Source organism: Saimiri boliviensis, chromosome 3 (genome assembly GCF_048565385.1).
Source record: "Saimiri boliviensis isolate mSaiBol1 chromosome 3, mSaiBol1.pri, whole genome shotgun sequence".
NCBI lineage: Eukaryota > Metazoa > Chordata > Mammalia > Primates > Cebidae > Saimiri > Saimiri boliviensis.
This window is the reverse complement of record NC_133451.1, coordinates 3421491-3444866: the sequence shown is the minus strand read 5'-3', so window position 1 is coordinate 3444866 and position 23376 is coordinate 3421491. Positions and strand designations below refer to the sequence as shown.

General features: G+C 58.8%; 1 protein-coding gene and 1 long non-coding RNA gene across 5 annotated transcripts in view; one reads left to right on the top strand and one right to left on the bottom strand.

Annotated features, from left to right (window-relative positions):
* The first annotated feature begins 804 nt into the window (after window positions 1-804).
* Window positions 805-13835, top strand: LOC141583968 (uncharacterized). The gene is made up of 4 exons (XR_012516797.1): window positions 805-1023; window positions 1778-1938; window positions 13219-13319; window positions 13578-13835. It is a non-coding gene; the product is annotated as an uncharacterized LOC141583968 (long non-coding RNA).
* The window catches only part of RGS12 (regulator of G protein signaling 12), a 160771-nt gene continuing 139266 nt past the window's right edge, over window positions 1872-23376 (bottom strand). For 3 of the 4 annotated variants that reach the window (XM_039468199.2, XM_074395815.1, XM_010345231.3), the window contains 9 exons: window positions 20350-20426; window positions 18420-18614; window positions 18015-18088; window positions 17376-17502; window positions 15351-15447; window positions 13466-13536; window positions 12937-13090; window positions 10721-11257; window positions 1872-2329 (listed from right to left, as the gene is read on the bottom strand). In XM_039468199.2, the coding sequence (XP_039324133.1) occupies window positions 2100-2329; window positions 10721-11257; window positions 12937-13090; window positions 13466-13536; window positions 15351-15447; window positions 17376-17502; window positions 18015-18088; window positions 18420-18614; window positions 20350-20426 (1562 nt within the window). In that variant the 3' untranslated portion in view covers window positions 1872-2099. Of the gene's footprint in view, window positions 2330-10720; window positions 11258-12936; window positions 13091-13465; window positions 13537-15350; window positions 15448-17375; window positions 17503-18014; window positions 18089-18419; window positions 18615-20349; window positions 20427-23376 lie in introns of those variants that run through there. The other variant, XM_039468200.2, reaches the window with a different exon arrangement.

Below are 23376 nucleotides of genomic sequence, written 5' to 3'. Positions count from 1 at the left end.
GTCCCACTCTGGCCTTGGCCTCCACTGGTCCTGGTCCTAGACCTGACATGATCCTTGGGCCTCAGCTTAGAAGCCTCCTCCAGGAAGTCTTCCAGGATAACGCAGAGAGATTGGGGCTTAGACAGTCGGGCACCACTGCCAGTCCCTGTGGGCCGCAGAGCTGGCCGTCGTCTGCCTGTGAATTGTCCACGATGAGAGCCACTATGGGTGCTGAGCCTGAGGGGTCCGGTCTTGTGCCCAGCATGGCAGACGGTAGCGGTGGGGACAGCATTGTCCCCGTCCCACAAATGGCAGCAGCACCGGGGGCTCCCAGAGGGTTTGGCGCTGCCTCCTCTCAGTGGCCCCAGGGCTGACCAAAAGGCCAGGCACAGGGAGGTGAGGGGCCACAGGATGGCCGAGGGTGGCCCGTGATGACCCAAGGGCCTGCCCCACCCACTCATCCTGACTCTGGGGGTGGCCAGGGCCCCCCAGCAGCCCCTGGCGATGTTCAGAGTGTCCCTTCCTCCTCGTCTCCCAGACAGACCCAGGAACCTCCTCCAGGAAGCCTTTCCAACCCGTTCCCCGCCGCCGCCTGGATGGTCCAGGCCAAGTCCGCCTCCCTGACCCTGTAGCCTGAGCCCGGGGGGCGCCCAGCACAACACTGGGCCGGGTACCCTGGGGCCTGGGATGGGGATGCCACCGCCGCCTGGATGGAGCTGGCGTCACGGAATTCGTGACTTGGGGCTGTGGGCAGAGCTGCCCGGGGAACCTCTTCTGCAATATTGGAGCAGCCACCACGGCGTCTCGGGTTCCCCGTGAGTCAGCAGCTGCTTTCCAAGGTGGGAGGAGGGGCCGGCGAACCACCGCGGCCCGGAGGCCAGCGAGGGCCCTGTGTACCCTAAACCCCTCTCTGCGCCCCCATTTGCCTATCTGCGCAGAGGGAGAAAGGATGGACACCCACTGAGCACCCGGCTTGACACCATGTGCTCAGGGGCACAGTGGACATGAAGGCGTGGTGGGTCCCGGGGCAGAGTAAATTTGGAGGTACAGTGGGTCCCAGGGGTACTATGGGTGAGGGGGCGAGGTGGGTCCTGGGGGCACAGTGGGTGAGGGGCATGGTGGGTGCCAGTCATGGTGGGTGAGGGGCAAGGTGGTGGGTGTGGGGGCAAGGTGGGTCCCGGGGGCACGGTGGGTCCTGAGGGCACAATGGGCACCATGATGGGTGGTGCACACAGCTGGTACCAAGCTCCATCTTCCCTTCCAACCCCTCCCCTAACCCCCTCCCTAGAGCACCACTAACTGGGGTCCATCCACTCCCTGGAAGCTTCTAGAACAGACCCAGGGGACTTGCTGTGCTCTCAGGCCTCTGGGATGCTCTGAGGAGCTCACTGATCACCCTGTCCCGAGGCTCCTCGGCATTAGGGGTTCCATCGAGGGAACCTGGGGCATGGCCCTGCCTCTTCTGACAGCCCAGCGCCGTGGCCCCAGGCTCCCTCTCAGCGACACCGGCCTGCTTCCTGTACTCAGACCCTCTTTAGCCTCAAGGCCTTGGCACAGGCCAGGGCTCTTTCTAGACTTCCTCCAAGTCGTAGTTTACATGGTCCCTCCCCAGAAAGGCTCTCAGACCAGCCCAATCAACCAGGCCGGGGCAGGAGGCTCAGGACAGCAGCAGCAGGGTCCCCATGTGACTCGACAGGCACAGTCTCTGCCATCTGGTCCTGGCCTCAGGCCTTGAGAGCCAAGCTGCCCTCTCCTCAAAGTCCCCTTGACCTTACCCTGGGGCACTTCTCCTCCTCAGGCCCCTCTGTCTCCTGCACGACCTCCCGGGGATGCGCTCGGAGTCCCCAAGAATGAGGGGTCTGTGTCCCCAGCACCCAGCACCAGGCCAACGCTTGGGTCCTCAGAAACGCTTTATTGGGCAGCCTCGGGCCCGGGCCTGGGAGCCTCACAGCCAGCATGGTAAGTGTCCGGGGCCAGTCCCTCCGGCGAGATCACCCCTTGCCCTCCTGGCTCGGCTCCTGAGGGTTTGGTGGCCAGGTGGCCCTTCTGAGGCTCAGAGAATCCACTTGTGCTGCCCCCGACCCGACGTGTCCACAGGAGAGTCGGCTAGGCCGGGCAGCTCAGACGAAGGTGGCGTGGTGCATGCTGGCCTTGGGCTTGGCAGGCTCACCTGGGACGGGGCTCAGGCTGGGGAGGTCGGATGTGGGAGACCCACCGCTGACCTGCGACCTCCCAGGGCCAGCCCAAGCCCCCACGGTGCAGCCACCCCGCCCAGGCGCTGAGCCAGTGACAAGATCCACGTCGATGATTCTGTTAACTGGGAGGCCTCGGCTGCTGTGGGCCCTGTTTCCTGTCACAGAGAGAAGAGAAGGTATCACTTGCCTGGCCCAGCACTGGGCTCCTGGGACCCACCCCCCACCCCGAAGGCCCCTGCACAATGGCTTTGGGAGGGGTCCCTGAAACACCCCAAACACATCCCACAGGCAGCTGGCCTCCCACTGTGAGCCTCCAGGTTGGGGCAGCAGCATCCAGGGGAGATGGACTATTCCCAGAGCCCAGAGCAGAACATCTGCCACCAAGTGGGGGAGCCCCCGACTCAGAAACCCTGCCACCCCTCCCACAGCCTCAGAAACCCCGCTACCCCTCCCCCACACCCTCAGAAACCCCGCCACCCCTTCCCAACACACTCAGAAACCCCACCACTCCCCCATACTCTCAGAAACCCCACCACCCCTCCCCACCCCCTCACCAACCCCAACACCCCCCTCCCCACCCACTCACAAACCCCACCACACCCATCCCCACCCACTCACAAACCCCACCACTCCCATCCCCACCCACTCACAAACCCCAACACCCCCTCCCCAGTGCAGCTCAGAAACAGACCTGGGCCCCCAGGGGAGCCCCAGCCCTAACTACACGTCTCAGGCTGTCGTGGCCCCTAATTCTTCCTGGGGGCTGTCCTCAGGGGCCACCTCCAGGGGGCCCAGCACTAGGGTGGGGACAGTTCCAGAAAGCCTGGACCCTCACAGCCTGGCAGAGCAGGCCCTGAGCCCTGTGTCACTGGCCTGCCCCATCCTACCAGGCTAGCCACCTGCTTGCCCACCTAGCCGGCTGCCTGGGCCCCGTCACACACCCTGCCCCGGGCCTGCCTGTCATGCCCCTCCCCCTCCATCCCTGACCCCCCCCTGCTAAGGCCCCTCTTCTGGGCTGTTCAGTGACTCTGGCCCCACTTCCGGCTCCAGTGCCCACTCCACCCTCAGGAGTTCCTGGCTGCCTAAGTAGGCCTTGGAAGCTTCTAGACCCAACGTGGCAGGCCGCCTCCTTGCCAGCATCCCTGGGAGGTCTTCCTACCGAGGGTGTCACTGCCGGTCACGTCTGGTGGTGTCCACGTGGACCCTGGAGGACAGAGTCATGCCCATGCCAGGGTGGAGTCATGCCCACCCAGGGGCCAACGCAGGGTGGGGCTGAGAGGAGTGAAGGGTGTGAGGATGGGTGGGTTCCAGGGCCTAGGCAGGGCAGGGCAGTCCCCGTGCTGAGAGCGCCCGGAAGCCCTTCCCCAATCAGCGACTCCACCTCCCCATCTGCACAGTGGGGGTGTCTTATCAACTCAGAGGAGCAGCTTCGGGGGCAGGTTCCTGTGTGCCCGGCATATGTCCACACAGGGGCTCCCTTCCTCACTGAGCCTGGGGCCGAGGCCCTGAGACAGTCATGCCTATGACAGGATGGGGACCTTGAGGCGCCCATGGGGTGGCAGGAGCAGCAGGCCTGGGCCCCCAGAAGACTGGCTGCAGGAGGACCCGGCCCCTAGCCGATGAGAACCAGGGACAAAGGGTCCCTGCTACGAACAGCTGCCCTCCCTGGGCCTCGGTCTCCCCCGGTGAACCAAAGGCCTTGCCAGGGAAGGTGAAGACCCTCCTCCATCCACAGTTCTGAGGTCCCTGAGATGGCCGCAGGGTCCTTGGTGCTCCAGCCGCTCCACGGCCACCAAAGTCCTCCAGCCAGCGCGCCTCACCTCTCCGTCAGTCCCAGCTTCCGGAAGCAGCCTCCATGAGGCGCCCGTGAGTAGGTCTGGGCTACGGGCAGAAGGCGTGGCTCCCCTCTTGAGCGTGCCCCGCCTGTTCGCTTGAACAAGTCCTGGCAGTGGCCCTAGAGGCCCTTATCCTGGCCCTGACACGCAGCACCAGAGCGCCCAGCCCGTGTGTGTCTTGGGCAGGCCAGGTGGAGATGTCCTCTGGAGGCCCAGGGTCCATGTGGAGCAGCCGAGAGCCTCTGCTCATTCAACAAGTGTCCTGCTAGGTTTTGCCAGGGTAGGAGCCAGCCCTGCCCCCAGGGGACAAGGGGACAGCTCTGCCCATCTCCTTCTTGTCACCAGGTCCCCACGGCTCCAAACACCCGGCTGCAGGGCTGGGAGATGATCAGGTGTGGGGAGACGCAGGGGTTTGCCCCCCCTCGCCGGTCAACACTGTGGGCATTTGGGCATTTGCCTGGAGCGTTCATCAGGCTCTGAAGGGGCCTGCGACCCCACACATATCCAGGACCCAGGCTCAGCCCCGCCGGTCCCACAAGGGCAGATGGGAGGACAGGTCCCTACGAGCCCTGGGCAGCTAGTGTGCTCAGGATGGGGAGAAACACTTGTTTCGGGAGACAGGAGAGAGAGGCCAGCTCGTACTGGCGACAACGCCCACTTCACAAGGAGGGGGCTACAGCCAGGCCCCTCCTGCCTATGCGGCCCAGCCTCGCCCCAGGCCTGACTCAGCCGCTGGGCCCAGCCCTGAGCAGCGGGCAACCTCACGACCTGCGTGCCAGGGCCTGCCTGGCAAGCACTTCCTGCCCAGCATTTCCCTGGCAGGGATGGCGACACAGAGACCCAGCAGGGCTACAGGCCCCAGGCAGAGCCCGTGCCACCTCCAGAGGGGCCTGGCCTCCTGGTCTCAATCCCGGTGCTGGTTCGTTCTGACCCGTCCCACATCTCCTAACATCCAGACGTGAGGCCACACTGGGATCTCATTCCCTGCCCCTTTGGCCACCTGTGAACCCCTCCCGTCCCGTGGGCCCCACGGCTCCCGCCCTCGGCTGGCCACTCTAACTGCGATGTCCAGCCCTCCTGGAAGGGGGCTGTGATGGAGGCCCCAGAAGACGCAGCAGGAAGGCCTCTCCTTCCACATGGGTGGGTCCCTCGCCAGCTGCCAGTCGCTCCCAGGCCTCCCCCACGCTTGTCCAGGAATGTCTGGACAGGAAGGGCCTGGGACAGCAAAGGTCCGGCCTCCACTCCACCCTGGTCCTCAAGGCTGAGTCAGGACCCCCGGCCTCCTGGCAGGCACAGCGGGAGCAGGGGCTCTCAGCTGCCTCCCAGGCTCTCCTTTGAGACCCAGGCCTGCCACCTGTCCTACTGCCCTTCCTGCCCCAGAGGGACCCTGTCCCCAGGCACTTGGCTCAGCCTCTGCCCCCATGCTCCAAATCATCCATGCTGCCAACTGCAGCCACCTCCTCTGTTAAGCCTCCCTAGTGCCCCTTGGAAGCTCGCAGGATACCAGGACACCCAGGCATGGCTGAGCCAGCTCACACTGAGAACACAGGAAGAAGGGAGAGGTGAGGGGGACACAGGCGAGGACCCCACAATCCACCCTGGCTCCCAAGGCCCCTTCCCTTCCCAGCCTTCCCACGGCAGCATGCTCCACGAGCTCCCACGGAGGCCTGCGAACTCCTGCTGATGGGCCTTCGTGGGAAAGAGAGCCACCCTTGAACCTTGGTTCCAGAGTGTGACCCTCAGGTCCCCCTGTCCCTGTGGGTCCCCAGCCAGAATCTTGACTGTGCCTGTGATGGGCTGGGGCTGAGAAAGAGCTCCTCAAATCCTTCCGGGCATTGGTGAGGGGGTGGACAGTGCCCAGCAGGTGCACAGCATGGTGCACGGAGAGCAGGAGTGGGAATGACTCAGGGCACAGCTGTGCATGTGGCGGGCCCCAGGGAGGGGCTGCAGGCTGGAGCTCCAGCAGTACTGGCTGAAGTGGGAACATGGGCGTGGGCCAGGCCATGGTCACTTGCAGCCCTCAGACTTCCGCTCTGCAAGACCTGGCTGGAACTTCAGGCAGAGGGCAGACACTTCAGAGGAGGAGGGGAGCAAGCTAGGGTGTCTTGTGGTGAGATCTGGGAGGACCACGTGTCACAGACAGGCTGCAGGCTATTGAGGGGGGCCCAGGCCAGCTGGTCAGCTCAGGAAGCCCCTGGGGAGCCACGAGGCTGGGCAGGTGCCAGGAGGTGTTCTGGGGAGAGGCAGTTCTGGAGCAGCACCTAGCAGGTGCCCCAGCAGCCTTACAAGCCTGAGACCAGTGGCTGGCTCTGGTGGCAGTGGCCCGGAGAAAGCCAGCACTTCTCAATCCACATCACAGTGAGGGCATCTAAGCTACATCTGTTCCTGAAGAGGGCTGGGTATGGGACCTGCCAAGGAGGCCTCTCTCACGGGAGTGGCTCTGGACAGAGCAGGAGCCAGGCAGGGCTCCATCCTCACCCGTGCTTCAGCAGCTATGACACAGTGGCAGTGCCATAGGGGGTACTCTCACCCCCAGGGTGAGGGGTGTGCCCTCACTTCCAGGACACAGGCATCCCAGCAGGCAAGCATCTGTGGAGAGCTGGAGACCAGTGTGCACCTGGCAGGTAGCTGAGCTCCAGGCGCCTGAGAGCCACTGGGCCCAAATGTGTCCCTTGGGGACACTGGCAGCTGTGACACTAGGGCCTCCAGGTTGAGTGACCCCTGCCCCCACCCAGTGAGCTGCCCCGGGGGACCCCAGCCCCAGGACAGCTGTACGGGGACCCTCCTGAGGAGATGCCTGGCACCTCCCTACCAGCATGTGGCATCTGCATCCTCTTGGGATCTCTGCAGCAGGAGCCCAGCCTGGCCACGGTGCTGGGCACTCAGCCTTCCCAAAGGGGCTGGGAGGAGCCACTGGCCTCCAGCTGCCAGCCAGGACTCCTGACTGTGGCCTTGCAGCCAGCTGGCCAGCAGTGAGACCACCCAGCTTCCGAGTTTTTTGTTGTAAACTAAACAGATCTGGTTAAGATCTGGGACTTACCCGGAATTAATACCAACACAATCCTAAGAACATGTTTTAAGACTGCGCGTACCGAAGAAGCGCTGTGCATTGGAAACTGGGGTGTGGGTGCACGCGACTGTTTGAACACCCCTCTCCTTTGTGAAAACACAAAGCATGTCTGCTTCAGCGTAGGATGGAAGATGACTTCTAAAGGCGGGACGCAATGGTGCTGGAGGGACAGCTCCCTCCCCACGAGAACGGGCATGCACAAAACGTGTGCCATGCAGACACAGGGCACACGCACACACACCAGGTGTGCACGCACATGGGCATATCTGCCTGACACACGGGTGTGGTTTGGCTCTGTGTCCCCATCCAAATCCCCAGATGCCAAGGGCGGGACCAGGTGGAGGTAGATGGATCATGGGTTGGGGTGTTTCCCCCATGCTGTTCTCTTGATATTGAGTGAGTCTGATGGTTTTAGAAGAGCCTGGCATTTCCCCTGCTGGCACTCATTCTCTCCTCTGCCCTGTGAAAAGGTGCCTTCCACCCGGACTGTAAGTTTCCTAAGGCCTCCCAAGCCATGCAGAACTGTGAGTCAATTAAGCGTCTTTTCTTCATAAATTACCCAGTCTCGGGTAGTTCTTCATGGCAGCATGAAAACAGACTAATACACACAGTACTGTGTGGACACATGCACCCCCCTCAGAGTGCCCTGGAGCCTGGTGAGGGGTCTGGCACTTCTCCCGCCTGGAGCCTCTGTTGTATGTGTCAAAGAGCTAAGGCTCAGGGGCATTAGACAGGGTGGCCTGGTGGCAAGTGGCCAAAAGATGAGAATCACCCACATTCCTCTGGGACCAGACACACATGGGGGGTACTGGCCAGCCTGCAGGGCCTGACGGGTCTCGGGGCATGGTGCTGGGGCTAGACGGATGGAATGGAGTGCCGTGTGGCATGTAGCACTGGGGCTAGGAGGACGGGATGGCATGGTGGGTGATGCTGAGGCTAGAAGGGTGGGGTGAGCACCATGTGGTGTGTGGTGCTGGGGCTAGGAGTGGCACAGTGCGTGGTGACAAGGCTGGAAGGGCAGGGTGGCATGGGGCAGCTCTGTGGAGACTCCCCCTACCTCAGGGCTGTTGCTGGCAGCCCCCATGCATAGCTGGCATGCCACCCACTGTGACCATGGAGTGGGCAGGAGCCTGTGCTGTATATCTCACCCCAGATACTGGGTCCAGGGTGGCTGCCACATTGTGAGGAGGCATCAACTGTCAATGTCATAAAGTGTGACCCAGGATGACTCCCAAGCTCCTAAACCCTGACAATGATGGGTGAGCGCTCAGTCCAGGCTCACCCCGGCCCACGGTTGTGAGAGGCTCCATCGCACCACTATGGCACTCACAGCCTGTTTCCTTCGCTGCCACGGGCAGGTGACTGACTCGAGGCCCATACAAGGACCTCTCCAATACAGAGAATCTCTTTAGAGTGAGGGCTCCAGAAAGAAAGCTGCACAGAGCAGTTTCTGTCCCAAAGTCTCCCCCAAGCAACCTGCAGCCAGGAGGACTGGGCAGGTCCTTGGTAGTTGTCTGGTGTTGCCGGGGACAGGCACGTGGTGGACACAGACCTATGACCTATGGCCAAAGCCACTCCCACCCCTTTCTCCTTCTGGGTCTCCTCCTAGGAGACAGCCCAAGAGCCAAGGGCCCGGGGTGCCCAGCTGCCCAGGGGCTGGGGAGCCAGTGGGGTGGAGAGCTGGTTCTGGCCAGTGGCAGTTGGGTGTAGCCACCAGAGCAGGGGGACTTGCTCCTCTCAAGGCCAGCATCTCCCGCCCTCCTGCCACCAACATGTCAGGTACACTAGCCGTGGGTGCTCGGCTGGGCCCTGCACTGTAAACCACCTTCATGCCAATGGCCCCTGGCAGGAGAGAACATGCAGCCTGATACACCCCACACCCCAGACCTGTGCACAGAGCCAGCCCCAGCCCCAGGGCCACATGGCCGGGGTGTGGGCAAGGGACTGCAGCCTGAGGGCCAGAGGAACAGCTCATCTCAGCACCCACCCACCGGGCCACCAGCCCTTCTGCTGTCCCACCGCGTAACTGCCGCTGGCAGCACACCAGGCACTCAGAGTTTTGTTCAGTGAATGGCATGTATGCATATATATACATATATACATATATATATATATATATATATATATATATATATATATATATACATACACACACACATGTATGTATATTTGAGGCTAAGCCTCACTCTGTCGCCCAGGCTGGAGTGCAGTGGTGCGATCTCAGCCCACTGCAACCTCTGCCTCCTGAGTTCAAGCGATTTTCCTGCCTCAGCCTCCAGAGTATATGGGATTATAGGTACACAAAAGCCGGTAGATTAAGGTAAATCCATTTAATCTCCTAAAAATGTGTAATATTTCCTGTAGATTAAAACATTTTTATTATTTTCTAAAGTGGAAACAAAGCTTCAGAGAAAGGAAAGTTGGAAGCCAGTCAGTCCAGTAATGATGTCCAGAGTTTATTACTCCTGGAAGAACAGACTCGAAATGCAGGTGACAGCCACACAGGTGTCTGGAGACGGGACGAGGGGGACTTGGGCCAGGGGCAGAGGCTGCGGAGTGGCACCAGTGGGAACGCCAGGCACCTGAGGCTTTCTCATCCAGGCATGTCCTGGCTGGGAAAGGGACCAGGGAGCCCTTCCCACACCACACGTGGCCCCCAAAGCCCAGATATGTACAGATCTACAGATGTACACTCCCTGGTCCCCCAGCAAGGTCCAGGCTACAGGTCTGATCAGACCAGACCCGGTGGCAGGGGTCCCGCTGCCATCAGCATCTTGGACCAGGGTGCGGGACCGAGAGGCGCTCCCATCGCCCCCAGTAGTAGACCACCACAGAGGTGTCCACACACCCCAAGCACGCTCCATGACATATGCCCTGAGTGGCTCCTCTCTCCAGGGGACGGCCACGCAGGCCACAGCCCTCGGACCCCGGGAAACAGCTTCCCCTGCTGGGAGCCTCGCCTCAGTTTCTGATATTTGTGGCTCGTGGAAATATCCCTGCTACCAGACCATCCTGTTCACCTTCACACCCACTGACTCCCCGACTCCTTTGAGAAACGCCTGGGACACCCACAGTCAAGGAGCCCGGCTGACGTCACTCGACTCCCGAGCACCCACAGCACCTGCTATGGGGGCTGCTGGTGGTCCCAGCTGTACTCTCAAGGCTTTCCCTGAGGATGGGCCTGTGTCTCAGAGCCCTCTCCTGCTATAAGTACAGGGGCTTCACTCCCTCACTCAAGACAAACGCTATTGTTTTTCAGTCTTGAGACATGAACACCAAGAATGGGTGCTGTCCAAGTTTGGAAAGGAAGGCCTCCATTTTCGGAACCCCCAGGCCTCGCCCAGGGGTTCCCAGACCTGGATGCAGGCACTGCCACGCGCCATTCCTGCCAAGAGCCTCTCGGAACACCAGGACGCCTGCCCGGAGCGCCTCAGGAAACCATCCTAATAGACACTGGCCCGGGGCCACACAAGCCCCTCCTTTCCGAGAGGGCCAAGGAAGCCCCCAAACAGCAGGTGAGGAGAGGCCGCGGAGACGGCCAGCAAACAGTGGCGGCTGGGGGCCCGCTGTCCCTTCTGACCGGAAGCTGAGCAGACCGCGCTGACGGGGCCAAGGTGGAGGGAATCAGAACCTGGAGGTACCTGGTCTTGAAGGTTCCAGCGCATCCTGGGGGGCCGAGGGCGGCGGCAGCAAGGTGCTGTTGGGGCTGCTGATGTCCCCCTCCCCCACCAGGGTCAGCTCAGCCACGTGCTCATCCTCCACCGTCTGGATGTCCCCGGCCTCCACTTCCTGAGACTGCCTCTTCCAGATCTGTGCGGTGCCCTCCTGCTCGAGGGAGCCGGGGGACTGGGGGGTACAGAAGGCCCCGCTGGAAGACTTCTGCCCAGGGGAAGTCGTCCCAGGGGGGCTGGGGGAGCCGGGGCTGGTGGACGGGCTGTCGCTGCTCTCCTGGGCGGGTTCCCACTGCTCGCTGGGCTGGGAGGCACTCTCCTGGCTACTGCCTGCTGCGTCTCTCTTGCTGAAGCCCTTGGCCATGGCAGCCGCAGTGGGGAGGGTGAGTTCTGTGGAACCAGGCGGTAAACGAAGGAACTCTGGCAACACCAGGTCTTCCTTCCTTAGCAGCCCACGTTGGTCATCTGCTCTGTTGCTCTGAGCTTTGGAAATAAGCTCAAAAAACTCTATTGGAAGAAAACCCAGAGTGACTGTTTTAGAGAGTTTCACATTAATGCCCGTCACAGCAGAACATTCTAGAAAGCTCTCATCCTGGGCTGTCCTAACACCCTATCGGCTGTGGGTCAAGAAGAGCCCTTTTCTGTCCACACTGTCTTCCTGCACAGAGAGGAAGGGAAAGCCCTGTGGCTTCCAGCACACTCTGTCTTCAGGAGTCTGAAAAAGCTGTGACTCCCTGAAAACCAAGCTGCGTGAGGTCCAGACTTGAATAAACAAGAGCCCTGACACCACATGGTTATGCGCTGATGCTGTCTGAGTAGGATACTGTGGGGCTCAATGGCCTGGGCTGAGGACTTGGGGCCCTCTGAGGACTGGCCCCGTCTCCGGTTGGTCAGCGTCTGAGGCACCACTGGGTCCTGGCTACAGCTGCCGTCCTCAAAGTCGGGAGCAGGATGAACCCAAGGAGGGAGCAGAGGAAGGCCCTGAGATGGGTGGTCTGGGAAGGGCACCTTCCAATTCATGCCTGCCTGTCATGGGTCAATGCCTCTGGGCAGAGGGTGGCCCTTCTAGGCCTAGGCCAGAGGGGGCAACACGTGCCCGCCCTCTCTCTCTGCTGGAGCTCCACAGCCCCGAGGGGCGAGGACGGGTGCCCCTGGGCCTCCCACTGCCCAACAACTCCAGGGCCTGCAGGCACCTCCAGCTTCTTCCCTGGCTCCCCCAGAGCTCTTTTCTTAACTGGGCTGGATTTTCTAGTGTAGCAGGCCCCAAGGCCACCATTCGAGATAGATGGTGTCTAAACTGGGATTTCTCTAGCAGTGAAATCACACTCTGACTTTTTAACAACCACAAGGAATCTAAAATCTCTGATTTCACTGGTTCTCAGAAATATACGAGCCTCAAAGAGGGCATGTGATTTACTTGTGCTTGGTGGCCAACAAAGGCTGGAGGTATGTTTTATGGTTTTACTGTGAGCTCGAACTCCACAGCCAGCTGTGACAAAGCCGTGACAAGCCAAGTGCGCTGGCAAATACGCCCTGGATGAAAATTCAGGTCACAGTGACAGCTGCTGATTTTGACTCTGTTTTCAATGCTTCTCGTTGTTACAAGCTTCTGGAGGAAAAAGCAGCTGCAAGAAAGGACTCATCTCTCCACCTCAGTCTTCCAGGTATACCTGCCAATTCTCCTGGAGGTCGGGGGTGTGCAGGCTGACCTGCCTCGCTGACCCCATGGCCAAGAGAGGTCAGCAAGCCCATGGCCCTTCCTTCCAGGCTGGGGTGCTCCGCCTGCCCTCTCCTGGGCACCCAGCTCTGCCTAGAGTGGACTTTCTAATGCTAACTGTGCCTCCATCCACGCTGGGGACCCTGGCACAAGCCAGAGGTGGGGTCATGGGGAGGAGCCTGGGTGAGACAGAGGCAGAGCCTGGCGGAGCCTGTGGCATCTCAGGGCAGACAGTGCTGCTCACATTGGCTGCCCCTGACACCCTAGAAGCCTGGCACTCGGTCTGAAAACTGGGGTTTCGGTGAAGTGATCCCAACAGCCCCCAGACTGCCCCCAGGAGGCATGTATCCTCCAGGCCACAGAGAAGAACCGCAGTCACCCAGATGCTGACAGCTCAGAGCAGCTCTACTGACTATACTGGAAACTGTGCATTTACTAAAAACGTGGAAGTTTTAAAAAGTTCACATACCCTCTGCTTCGTCCAAATTAATTTTCTGATATTTTTTTTTCCCAATCTTTGCAATAGATTCTTCTCTCTTTGAAAGCCGGGGATCCCTAGCATTTTTTCCATTTTCTCCTTTTATTTTAATAGAATTAGACTTGCCTAGTGTTCTTTCCTCTCCCTGCATTAGAAGGAAAGTCAAAGTTCTACTTTCATTTCAATACACGACAATGTATCATTCATTAGTTATAGATTAGAAGGTTCTATGAAATACAGATTGCACTGACACAGAATTTGCATGCATTGCAGAAAAACCAATTGCACTGATAAAGATTACAAACAAGAATAGCATTTAAGGCACAACCACCCCACGTCAGAAGAAAAGAAAGCCAGCAGCTGGTCCTTCACAGGTAAGAGGGAGCTGGGCGTCAGCAGGGGACAGGACAGACCCCACCAAGGAGTGTGCGGGAGACACACAGTGACGAGCAGGCGCTGTGCAGAGCAGGCGGCCCGCACAGGGAAGCAGGGCACAGGGCGGGCCAGGACGGGGAATTACCGTAGCCGAGTGGTTTCTGGAGCTGGAATTTACAGCTGTGTTCTGTTTGACTGGAGCGCCTTTCTGTTTATCTGTGGATGTTGAACATAATCAGAAAGCTTTATGATTTCAGGGACTTGCAAATCCATCTCAACGTTTTATAGACAACCACTCCTACTGCCTCTGACAGCAAAGCTGCAGAGAAGCCACAAGGTATCTGCTGCCCTTATGCACCACGCACAGCCCGCAGGGGAGACCCCGTGGGGCAGGAGAGAAGGCCCCGTCCTCCACGCGCACAGCAGGGCTCTGTACATCTAACTGGGAACTTTCTGGAAGAGAGATGTTGAAATCGAAAAGCTCGTTTCATATACTATTTGGCATAAATATTCTTTAGAACGTCACAGTCTTGTATTTACTTTTTTTTTTTGAGACAGAGTCTCGCTCTGTCACCAGGCTGGAGTGCAGTGGCATGATCTCGGCTCACTGCAACCTCCTTCTCTCCGATTCAAGTGATTCTCCTGCCTCAGCCTCCTGAGTAGCTGGGATTACAGGTGCCCGCCACCACACCTGGCTAATTTTTGTATTTTTAGTAGAGACGAGGTTTCACCATGTCGGCCAGGCTGGTTTCGAACTCCTGACCTCAGATGATCCACTTGCCTCAGCCTCCCAAAGTGCTGGCACTACAGGTGTGAGCCACCGCGCCAGGCCAGCACACATTTTGAAACGTGGCCCAGGTCAAGACCACAGGCTGGCCCTTGCTGGCACTAACAGTCTCAAGCCCGTTGCTCTGGCCCAGATGTCACTAGAGGACTCGAGGTCCTGCCCCACACACAGCCCAACAAAAATGCTGCATGCCTCACTCCAGCCCCCACAGGACTTGCCTATGCACAAACAGGCCCTGAACCCCAGTGGACCCCGGGCACTGAAGGCCAGCCGGGGCAAAGCTGGAGGCCACCCTGCTGGGTTACACAACCCTGCCTGGGGGTCAGGGTCTGGGGTGAGGCTTTCCTTAAAGCAAAGGGCGGCCTGGGGGAAGGGTCTCAGCTCCATGAGGAGCTGGGGAGGGGAGCAAGGGTTGGAGCTCCAAGCCTGACCGGCCTCAGCATTTGCTTCTGCCTGGGACCCACGGCCCAGGTCTCCCTGCGTGGGAACAAGTGAGCCACATGTGCCCTGCATGATATCGTCGGGGCCCACATCCTGAAAAACAGAGGGGCAACCCAATGTCACCTGAAGTGTCTCTTGACAAAGTGAGCTCTCTATCCAGAGCGTCGGCAGGTGGGTGTCCAGAAAGCTCTCTCCAAGAGACACACCTCCCTACAGCACCTGCACCTGCAGGCCCCAAGGCCACGCCTCTGCCTGTCCCTGGGGACAGCTACAAACAGGACCCACCCGCCTGGCTCTGAGTAACCTTCCTCATGCAAGGCTCTCAACCAGGGCTCTGAGGAGGACGGGCTCCTGTGTGTCAGCACCAGGTGGGGGCTGGGCGGTGAGCCCATCTCTGAAGGCTGCTGGCCGGACCCCAGCTTCCCCAGGGCAGGACCGTCATGACCAAGGCAGGCTCCCACTTTGCCCGGCAGGGTACAGCTGTCTACTGTCCTGGCTTCCTGTTTTGTGCCCGGAGGCAAGGGTGCCAGATCAGGGCACCGAGGAGGGACCAGGGGGCCTGGACCATTTCCCTTTTGTGTTCAGACTCCAAAGCCTCCCCCTTCCCTGGGCCTGCCCTCTCCCCGATACCGGTCCCACTCCCCCTCCCCCCTGCACCAGCCCTCCAGCCCCCTCCCCTGTGCCAGCCCTCCAGCCCCCTCCCCTGTGCCAGCCCTCCAGCCCCCTCCCCTGTGCTGGCCTCACTCCCCCTCCCCCCTGTGCCAGCCCCGCCCGCCCCCTCCCCTGTGCCGGCCTTACTCACCCTTTCCTCTGGAAGGCTCCTTCTCTTCCAAGACAACCCGCTGTCCGTCCAGACTTGATATAGGGGCACCGAGGTCCAGGGGCTCCTTCTCTCCACTCTAGGGCAGAGATAGGCACTGAATAATTTACCCGAATTGGAACTTCAGGGAACAGGTGTGTGTGATCCCACCCGACCGCACAACCATCCTCGGCTCAATGGAGTCACGAAGGAGACGGCCCCGAGGTGAGGCCCGCCTGACTCATGCACACGGGCTGGGGCTGGGCCAGGCTCCTGACATGGGTAACTAACGCTGATCACCGTGGCTGGCCCCGGGGAGCAGTGCCCTGAGGAATTGCATGGGCAGCACCTTCTGCACCAGCCCCCTCCAAGGCCCAGCGGCAGCGCAACACGTGTGAACCCCAGAAGCACCTTCACCCACACATTTAATGCTTTCAAATGCATGAAAATACTCTGAAATAGGAACTGAAGCTCGTAAAAGTCTCACATTGCTCACAACCTGGATGGTAGCCTCCCTAAAAACCCGCTCACCAATCCTTGAACACTGCTAGGAGGGGATACTGAGAGCAGATATTCTCCTTTGTAAACAAGGAAGCAGACAGACAACTGCAGGAGCAGGTCTGAGGCTGGAGTGCAGGGGCAGCAGCTGCAGAGCTGGAGCTCTTGTCTGGGCTGGAGCTCTCCTCTGGCAGAGTCTGACTCTTTGCCTGCCATAATCACAAATCAACTTGTTTGGCATTCACAATCTGTCAGTCAGGGGAACAGCAGCCATCCAATGCCAGGCGGGAGAGGCTCTGAGCTCCTGAAGGGGCTGGTTCACCGGGTGGGTGTGGTGGGCCCTGGGGGCGAAGCAGAGGAGCTGCCCCAGGTCCCGCTTCCTCCACCACATTCGTGGGCATAGGGGGCCCAGGAATTCACTGGAGAGGTCAGGAGAAAGCATCCAAGAAAAAGCCACATCCCAAACAACCCATTCCACACGAATCCTTCACAGCCCCCACAGCCTAACCCTGCCTGGCCTGGAGACCTTGGCAGCCGAGGGCTGCAGCTCACAGGAACGAGCCTGACCGCAGCCAGCCGTCCGCCCTGGCGCCTCCTAACAACGCCACGAGCGTGCTGCCATGACCAATATTACAGACAGGGACACTGTGACCTCCGGGGCTAAGCACTTGCTTAGGGTCTCCAGAGCCGGCCACAGGGACACACTGGAAGCCAGGCCCAGTCTGTCTCCGACCCGCAGATTTCCAGACTCCAGGATGGACCCCACAGTGCAGGGAAGAGGCTTCAGGTCACCCTTGGAGCTGGTGTCTGTAAATAATTTAATAGGCTCTTCTTGTTCACTTCAAAGTGAACACATTGAATACTTCTGAGTGCAGTTTCAGGGAAAATTAAAATCCTGAAAATACTTGAAATCATTGCTCTAATAAAGTTGACAAGGAAAGAAGGCAAGGCAGACACTGTGCCCTAAACCCCCAGGCTCCAGAGCACACCCAGTGAGGCCCAGCTCTCCCTGTCTCTCGTGGCCCACCCAGTGCCTGCTGTCACCACCCCCAGCGGGGTTTTGTTTCCTAACCCCATCCACAACATAATGGCGTAGGCTGTAAACGTCAGCTGCGTTCTGAAATCTAAAGTGCAGGTGAGAATCGGGACACGCACATGTGACCGTGCACTTGGGCCACCAGCACAATGCCCATGTCCAGCAGGTGCAGTGGGGGCGGGGCCATCTGCACTCCGTTATCTGATCACATTTGCCAGTGGTCGGGGATATTCCAGGGTTGGTTGGTTTCCCAGTTTGGCCTTCCTGGAGCAAAACCACATCTCAAATATCAATTATTTTTGGAAAGAAACCATGATGGCTTCCACTGCACAGAACCAGAACCGTGGATGGCAGAGGCTGTGTCCTCTCCTCCAGGGGAACAACCAGATAGGGGGAAGAGACCACTTGCAGGTGTGTCCTCTTCAGCGAACAACACAGAGGCTGCCAAAGGGAACAGATAGTTCCCGTGGTGCCGACGCCCATGCAGTACTCACCAGCCTCACCAGCAGGCCACCGAGGTCCAGCCCGTATTTGGCCACCACGGGCCGCAGCACCTCCGTGACGGGCTTGGTGGGCTTGGCCTTGAGTCCCACTGACCGGTTAATCGGTACAAGATCCAGCCTGGTGGGGGATGGAAAAATTAACTACAAACTCATGTCAGCCCTCATTAGGAGCTCAGCCTCACGAGCACAACGACAGCACAGTCCCAGGCCGCCCTCAACCCCCAGCTGGTCAGCAAGTGCCTTCCTCCACATGGGAAATGCCAGGCCAAGCCAGGGCTGTGGCCTCCTCCTTCCGTGACAGCAGCGTCCTGCAGAGCAGCCTGGCTACCTGTGGGGCATCCGCCCTGAGAGAGCACTCCGCCCCTCCCTCTCCGCATCTTAGGGGGCTGTGCTCACCAGGCCAGGGCAGCCCTGTTCACGCGGCTGGAGGGAGAGGGCCCCTCTCACCCCTGGGCTTGCAGGAGGCTGCCTCATGTGGACCTCCACCACCCCCACCGACACCCCATCGTAGCCCAGCATGGAGCACCCACTGAGGTAGCACAGGCTACCCGCTAAGCGCAGAGACCAGCAGGTAGTGGGCACCCGGGCGGGCTCCGGGAATCTCAGGTGACAACAGCATCTTCCTCTCACCGGAACAAGGTGCGCTTTTCTAGACGCAGGTCCCTTGACTCCAGGATGCTACTGTCTTGGTGCAGCACCAGAGGCTGGAGAACAAAGGACCAGAATCAACGTGGGCACAGCAGGCAGCCCCCAAAAGGCAGAACGTTGTGCCCCAGGTGCACAGCTGTGCAGAGCAAAAGAGCAGCTTCAAAAATAGCCATCCAAAGAAAGCGATCACTTTTTCCACACCAACCTAGCACCCACATGCAAAATGCTCCCAGCAGAGAGCTCAGTTCAGATCACCCAGCCTCCACCCCAGGCACTGCTGAAATGAGGAGCAGAGGCGGGGCAGCCGGAGGACTCTGGCAAAGCTGAGGGACAAGCAGTGGGCAGGCCATGGCCTAGGGGCAGCATGAAGGACAGGCGGGTCAGTACCTTGTCCCCGCCCACCAGGAAGAGGTCTGCGGCTGCCCCGTTGATGCCATGCCGCTCACAGAGTCCGGACAGAATCTCCTTGATGGAGAAGCCCGCCTTGACAGCTACCTCACAGGATGTCCCATCTGGGAGGTGAATGCAGCAGTGCTTGGTGGCCTTGTCCTTCTCGGGCGCCAGGGTCCTGCAGGCCTCCGACTGGGGAGCAGGGAGACAAACAGCTGTGCAGGCGCCAGCGTCACCGGGGTGCGGGGTGCCTCCCAGGGCAGCCCAGGCCCAAGCTGCTGGTACTGGGAAGGCTGGCGCCCTCACCTGCAGCTCCCAGGGCACCTTTTGGGGCAGCCCAGGCTCAGGCTGCTTGTGCTGGGGAGCTGGCGCCCTGCCACCGCCCCACCTGCAGCTCCACAGGTGCACACCTCTCAGGCTCAGTCCACACTGCCTAAGGTGTTGGGTGTTGTGGATTAACATGGGAGCACAGTCATCGTCCTCTCAGCTCTGGGCCTCACTGGCCATCATGCTCAAGACAGCACGGGCCCTTATGTGGCTCTGCTCAGTGGGCACGTCCAGAAGCAGAGCCGTCCTGTGGGGCCCACTGAAGCTGCCTGTGTGGATCACTCCCTCCTGGGGCTCTGGGTTCCAGCCCCATCCTCTGTCTACACAGCTCCCCGTGCACACCACCGTTCTGATGTCAACCTCACCTGGCCTGTTACTTAGTTATCACTGCCTTCTGGTAGTCTAGGGCTCTTCTCCTGAGCATGATTTCAGGAAACTAGTTTGTGCAGTGGCAGGCTGGCTGCACAAATGGTCCCAACCATCTCCTTCCCTTTGTCCGTACCCCTCACAATATACCTTTGTGGCTCCTCCCATGAAGAGGTGGAGTCAGCCCAGACCCGGGTGGGCAGAATGAGCAGCTCTGAGCCTGGGCCTCCAGAGGCCATCCTGCTCTGCTCACTGTCAGGGTCCCTGAGACGGCTGTGGGATGGGGTGAACTGGCCCGCTGAGTGAGGCAAATGAGGGGTCCTGTCGGTGCTCCTGCCCCAGCCAAGGGCCAACAAGGGCCAGCTATGCAACTAAGGGCCTCTGGGTCCAGCCAGCTGGCTCATGTGCCAGGTAAGCAGAAACACACAGCAAGACTGGCCAGAATGGGCAGAACCACCAAGCTGACCCAGAGACACAGCACAATAGTAATCATTTTAAGCCTCTGAGTTTGGGGGTAGGAGGTATTAGGCAGCAGAGCTGAAACTTGGTAAATCCTATAGCTTCCAGTGTTATTTGGAACGACTGAAGAGAAATTATATTCTACATTAATTACTGCCAGAAAATTTCAAATGACTAGGATGCTGGCAACCAGTGAGGTTTTCCAAAATTCCTATCCAACAAAACCTAGCTAGCTCATGAGTCCCGGCTGTACCCACTCATCTCCCTCATCTGCTGGAAACTGGGGCCAGGACAAGCACCAGCCAAGCAGTGAGCAGGCGTGAGAGAGAGTGCAGGCCAGACAAGTGGCCGGCAGACAGAGGCGCAAAGCCTGCAGCGCGAGAGTGGATGGGATCTCCCGCGGTGAGATAGGAGCGCCTGCTCTCAAAGCCTCTGCTTATTCCTCGTGGGAGTTCAAGATATCTTCATTAAATCACAACAGAAGGATTTAGGAAATAAACCCAAAGATACTTTTAGTTCCCTCCCTTGTGTAAATCATAGTTTTTGTGCCATCTCAGGAACCCTAGGTTGGAGAACCGCAAGGCTGGGGCCTGATGAGGCCCTGGGCCAGCCTGCACTTTGCCATTGCTCCTGGGCCGGCGCCTGAGCCTCATAGCCCAGCTTTACAGAATGAATGCTGGGTTTTGTAAACACGGGTTTCCATGGGAGGGAGGTCAGCAGTCAGCTGGTGGGGGCAGCCCTGAGGCCTGAGGGACAAGACGAGACAGTGACTCACCAGGTCCAGGCTCCCCGCAGAGGACACAGAGCCCTGGGACTCTCGGCGACACAGTCCTCCATTGGCATGCAGGGGCTCTTAATGGGGAAAACACAGTGATTCATGTCAATCAGAGCCCCATCTATTTGGTCACGTCTCCCAACCCTCTGCCCCCTTAAAGCTAAACAGATGGAGAGACGCCAGGAAGTCCCTCCCAAGCACCGCCTCGCCTTGCCTGGCAGAGATGAGTCATGTGTGTCTTCCTAACCCTGGAAGCCAGTCAGGGGCCAACGCGGCTCTTCCCACCATGCAAGAGCCACCCTCTGCCCTGTCCACTGCCACATCCTGGCTCCAAAACGTGCTGGGCTCATGGCAGGTGCCCAACCAGTCACATCAGTCCATGCAGCTACACAGCACGCATGCAGGTGCATGTCCTGGCTGGGCCTCTCCTCCATTTGATCTGGAGTTTTCATCCCCAGGTGTAGTCTCTGGGCCTAACTGCAAACCCCTCACTGTGGCAGTGGCCAGCGCTCTCAGTCGCATGCGGCCTCGGACCCACTCAGTCCACGTCCTTGTCCTCTGACATCCTGACGTGAACCATAATCAAGTGTCAATTATCACCAACCTCAACTAAATATATTCTTAGGCTAAGCTACAAATCATGAACATTCTGACAGAAAGGACTGTTAAACAGAACCTGCTGTCAAACCATGCTGCGGCACATGGCCTCTGGGGCCTGAGCGGGGAAGAGAAGGCAGCTCCCAGATCTGCTGGCCTCCAGCCTGCAGCCACCTTCCGTAACAACAGATTCCTAGGCCAAATCCTGGGCCAAGATCAGAATGTGCTGGTTCTGGGGAGTGCCTGCAGTCAGGGTTTTATTTTTGGTGCTTTGTGTATTTTAGGGACAAGGCTCTGCTGTGTCCCTCAGGCCAGAGTGCAGTGGCACAATCATAGCTCACTGCAGACTCCAACTCCTGGGCCCAAGCACTCTTCCTACCTCAGCCTCCCCAATAGCTAGGACTACTGGTGCGCCACCACACTAAGCCGACTTTTAAAATTTTGTAGAGATAAGTGTCTTGTTATGTTGCCTAGACTGGTGTTGAACTCCTAGACTCAGCTCATCTCCACATCTAGGCCTCCCAAAGCACTGGAATTTAAAGGCATGAGCCACCATGCCCCACTGCTATCAAGGTTTCAGTTTTTGGTTTGTTTTTTTTTTTTTTTTTTTTTTTTGAGACAGTCTTGCTCTGTTGCCCAAACTGGACTGTAGTTCTCAGCTAACTGCAACCTCTGCCTCCCAGGTTCAAGTGATTCTCATGCTTCAGCCTTCTAAGTAGCTGGGACTATAGGTGCCCACCACCACACCCAGCTAATTTTTTCTTTTTCTTTTTTTTTTTTTTTTGAGATGGAGTCTCAGTCTGTTGCCCAGCCTGGAGTGCAGTGGCACAATCTTGGCTCCCGCAATCCTGACCTCCACCTCCAGGGTTCAAGTGATTCTCCTGCCTCAACCTCCCAAGTGCTGGGGTTACAGGCACGCACCATCACATCTGGCTAATTTTGTTATTTTTGGTAGAGAAAGGGTTTTGTCACGTTGGCCAGGGTAGTTTTGAACTTCTGACCTCAGGTGATCTTCCCACCTCAGCCTCCCAAAGTGCTGGGATTACAGGTGTGAGCCACCGCACCTGGCCCCTCTTATTTATTTATTTTTTGTATTTTTAGTAGAGCCTTACCATGTTGCCCAGGCTGGTCTCTAACTCTGGAGCTCAGGCAATCCGCCTGCCTCAGCCTCCCAAAGTGCTGGGATTACAGGTGTGAGCCACCACACCCAGCCCTATCAGGGTTATAAAAGCCCTTTTCAGATCCACCAGGTGTGGGGACAGGGGCAAGTGTCTGGAGCGAACACTCCCCCATCTCCCAGGTACTCGGGAGGCCTGGCCCATCTAATAAGACGGTGTCTGTCTCCCAGGTGGCGTCCCACAAAGATGAACTCTACTACTCCCAGCTGCCTTTGCTTGGAGAAGGGCACCTCGCAGCATGGCCTGGAGCTCAGGGCTGCCCACACCAAGCCCATGCCCTCGCCAGTGTCTCCCTCCACACCCCGGGCACAATGCTGCCCCATGCAGGCGGGGAGCAGCCATGCACCAAGGGCTTGGCGAGGACAGCAGGCACAGAGAGCTGCAGCAGGGGAGCGCAGAGCACCCCGCTCACCTGCCTCCGCCAGAGCTGTACCGGCTATGCTAGCACAATCACGTCACTGACAGATTTAAACTTGGAGACCCCCGGCTTAGCACCAGCCCCCTACGTTCAGGCAGGACACTCATTCCCTTCCTCAAAAATCTCTAGAGAAGAAAATCTTCCCAGCTTTCCCCTGTGTGCTTTTCAGCACCTGGTACAGAACGGCCTCATCTCTGCCAGCCTTCAGCATGGGCAACTCCATGACCTCTGCCGTGCCACCCACCAACACCAGCAGGCTAGCATCTAGAGCTCAGGCGGGAGCCACCAAGGGCCCTGCAGCCCCGCCCCTGGTGCCCTGGGAGCCATCTCTCTGCCTAACTTTTGTTGCAGGGAGTCTTAGACACGCGCAAGAGAAAAAAGGGACACAGCATCTAGAACGGGCAGCCCCGATATCCAATACCAAACAATCTTAACTTGAAAAGTGCTCGCTACACCAGCTACACTACTACACTCACGAAGAGCACACATGTGTAAAAGGCACATCGGCACTGACAGCTACCCAGGAAAAAGCCCCGGACAGAAGCAAGCTGCCGTCAGGGTAGACGCCCAAAAGTACATTTGTGTGTTCCTGTTTTCACTCGATTGTATTCTCCACGTTTTCGACCAGAAGCACCTGTTCCTTTTACAGTGAAAAGCAGGAGAGGACACAGATGTTCATCCGCCACTGTGGGCGGAAAGGCCTGAGGTGGGAATAGGCTGGAGCGTACGGAGCCCTTTTCTCTGGAAGACTCTGGCACGGCCCTGCTGCCCTCCTCTGGCTGGCTGACAGGTCGTGTCCCTAGACACAGCGGCATTCCGCATTTGCTCAGACAA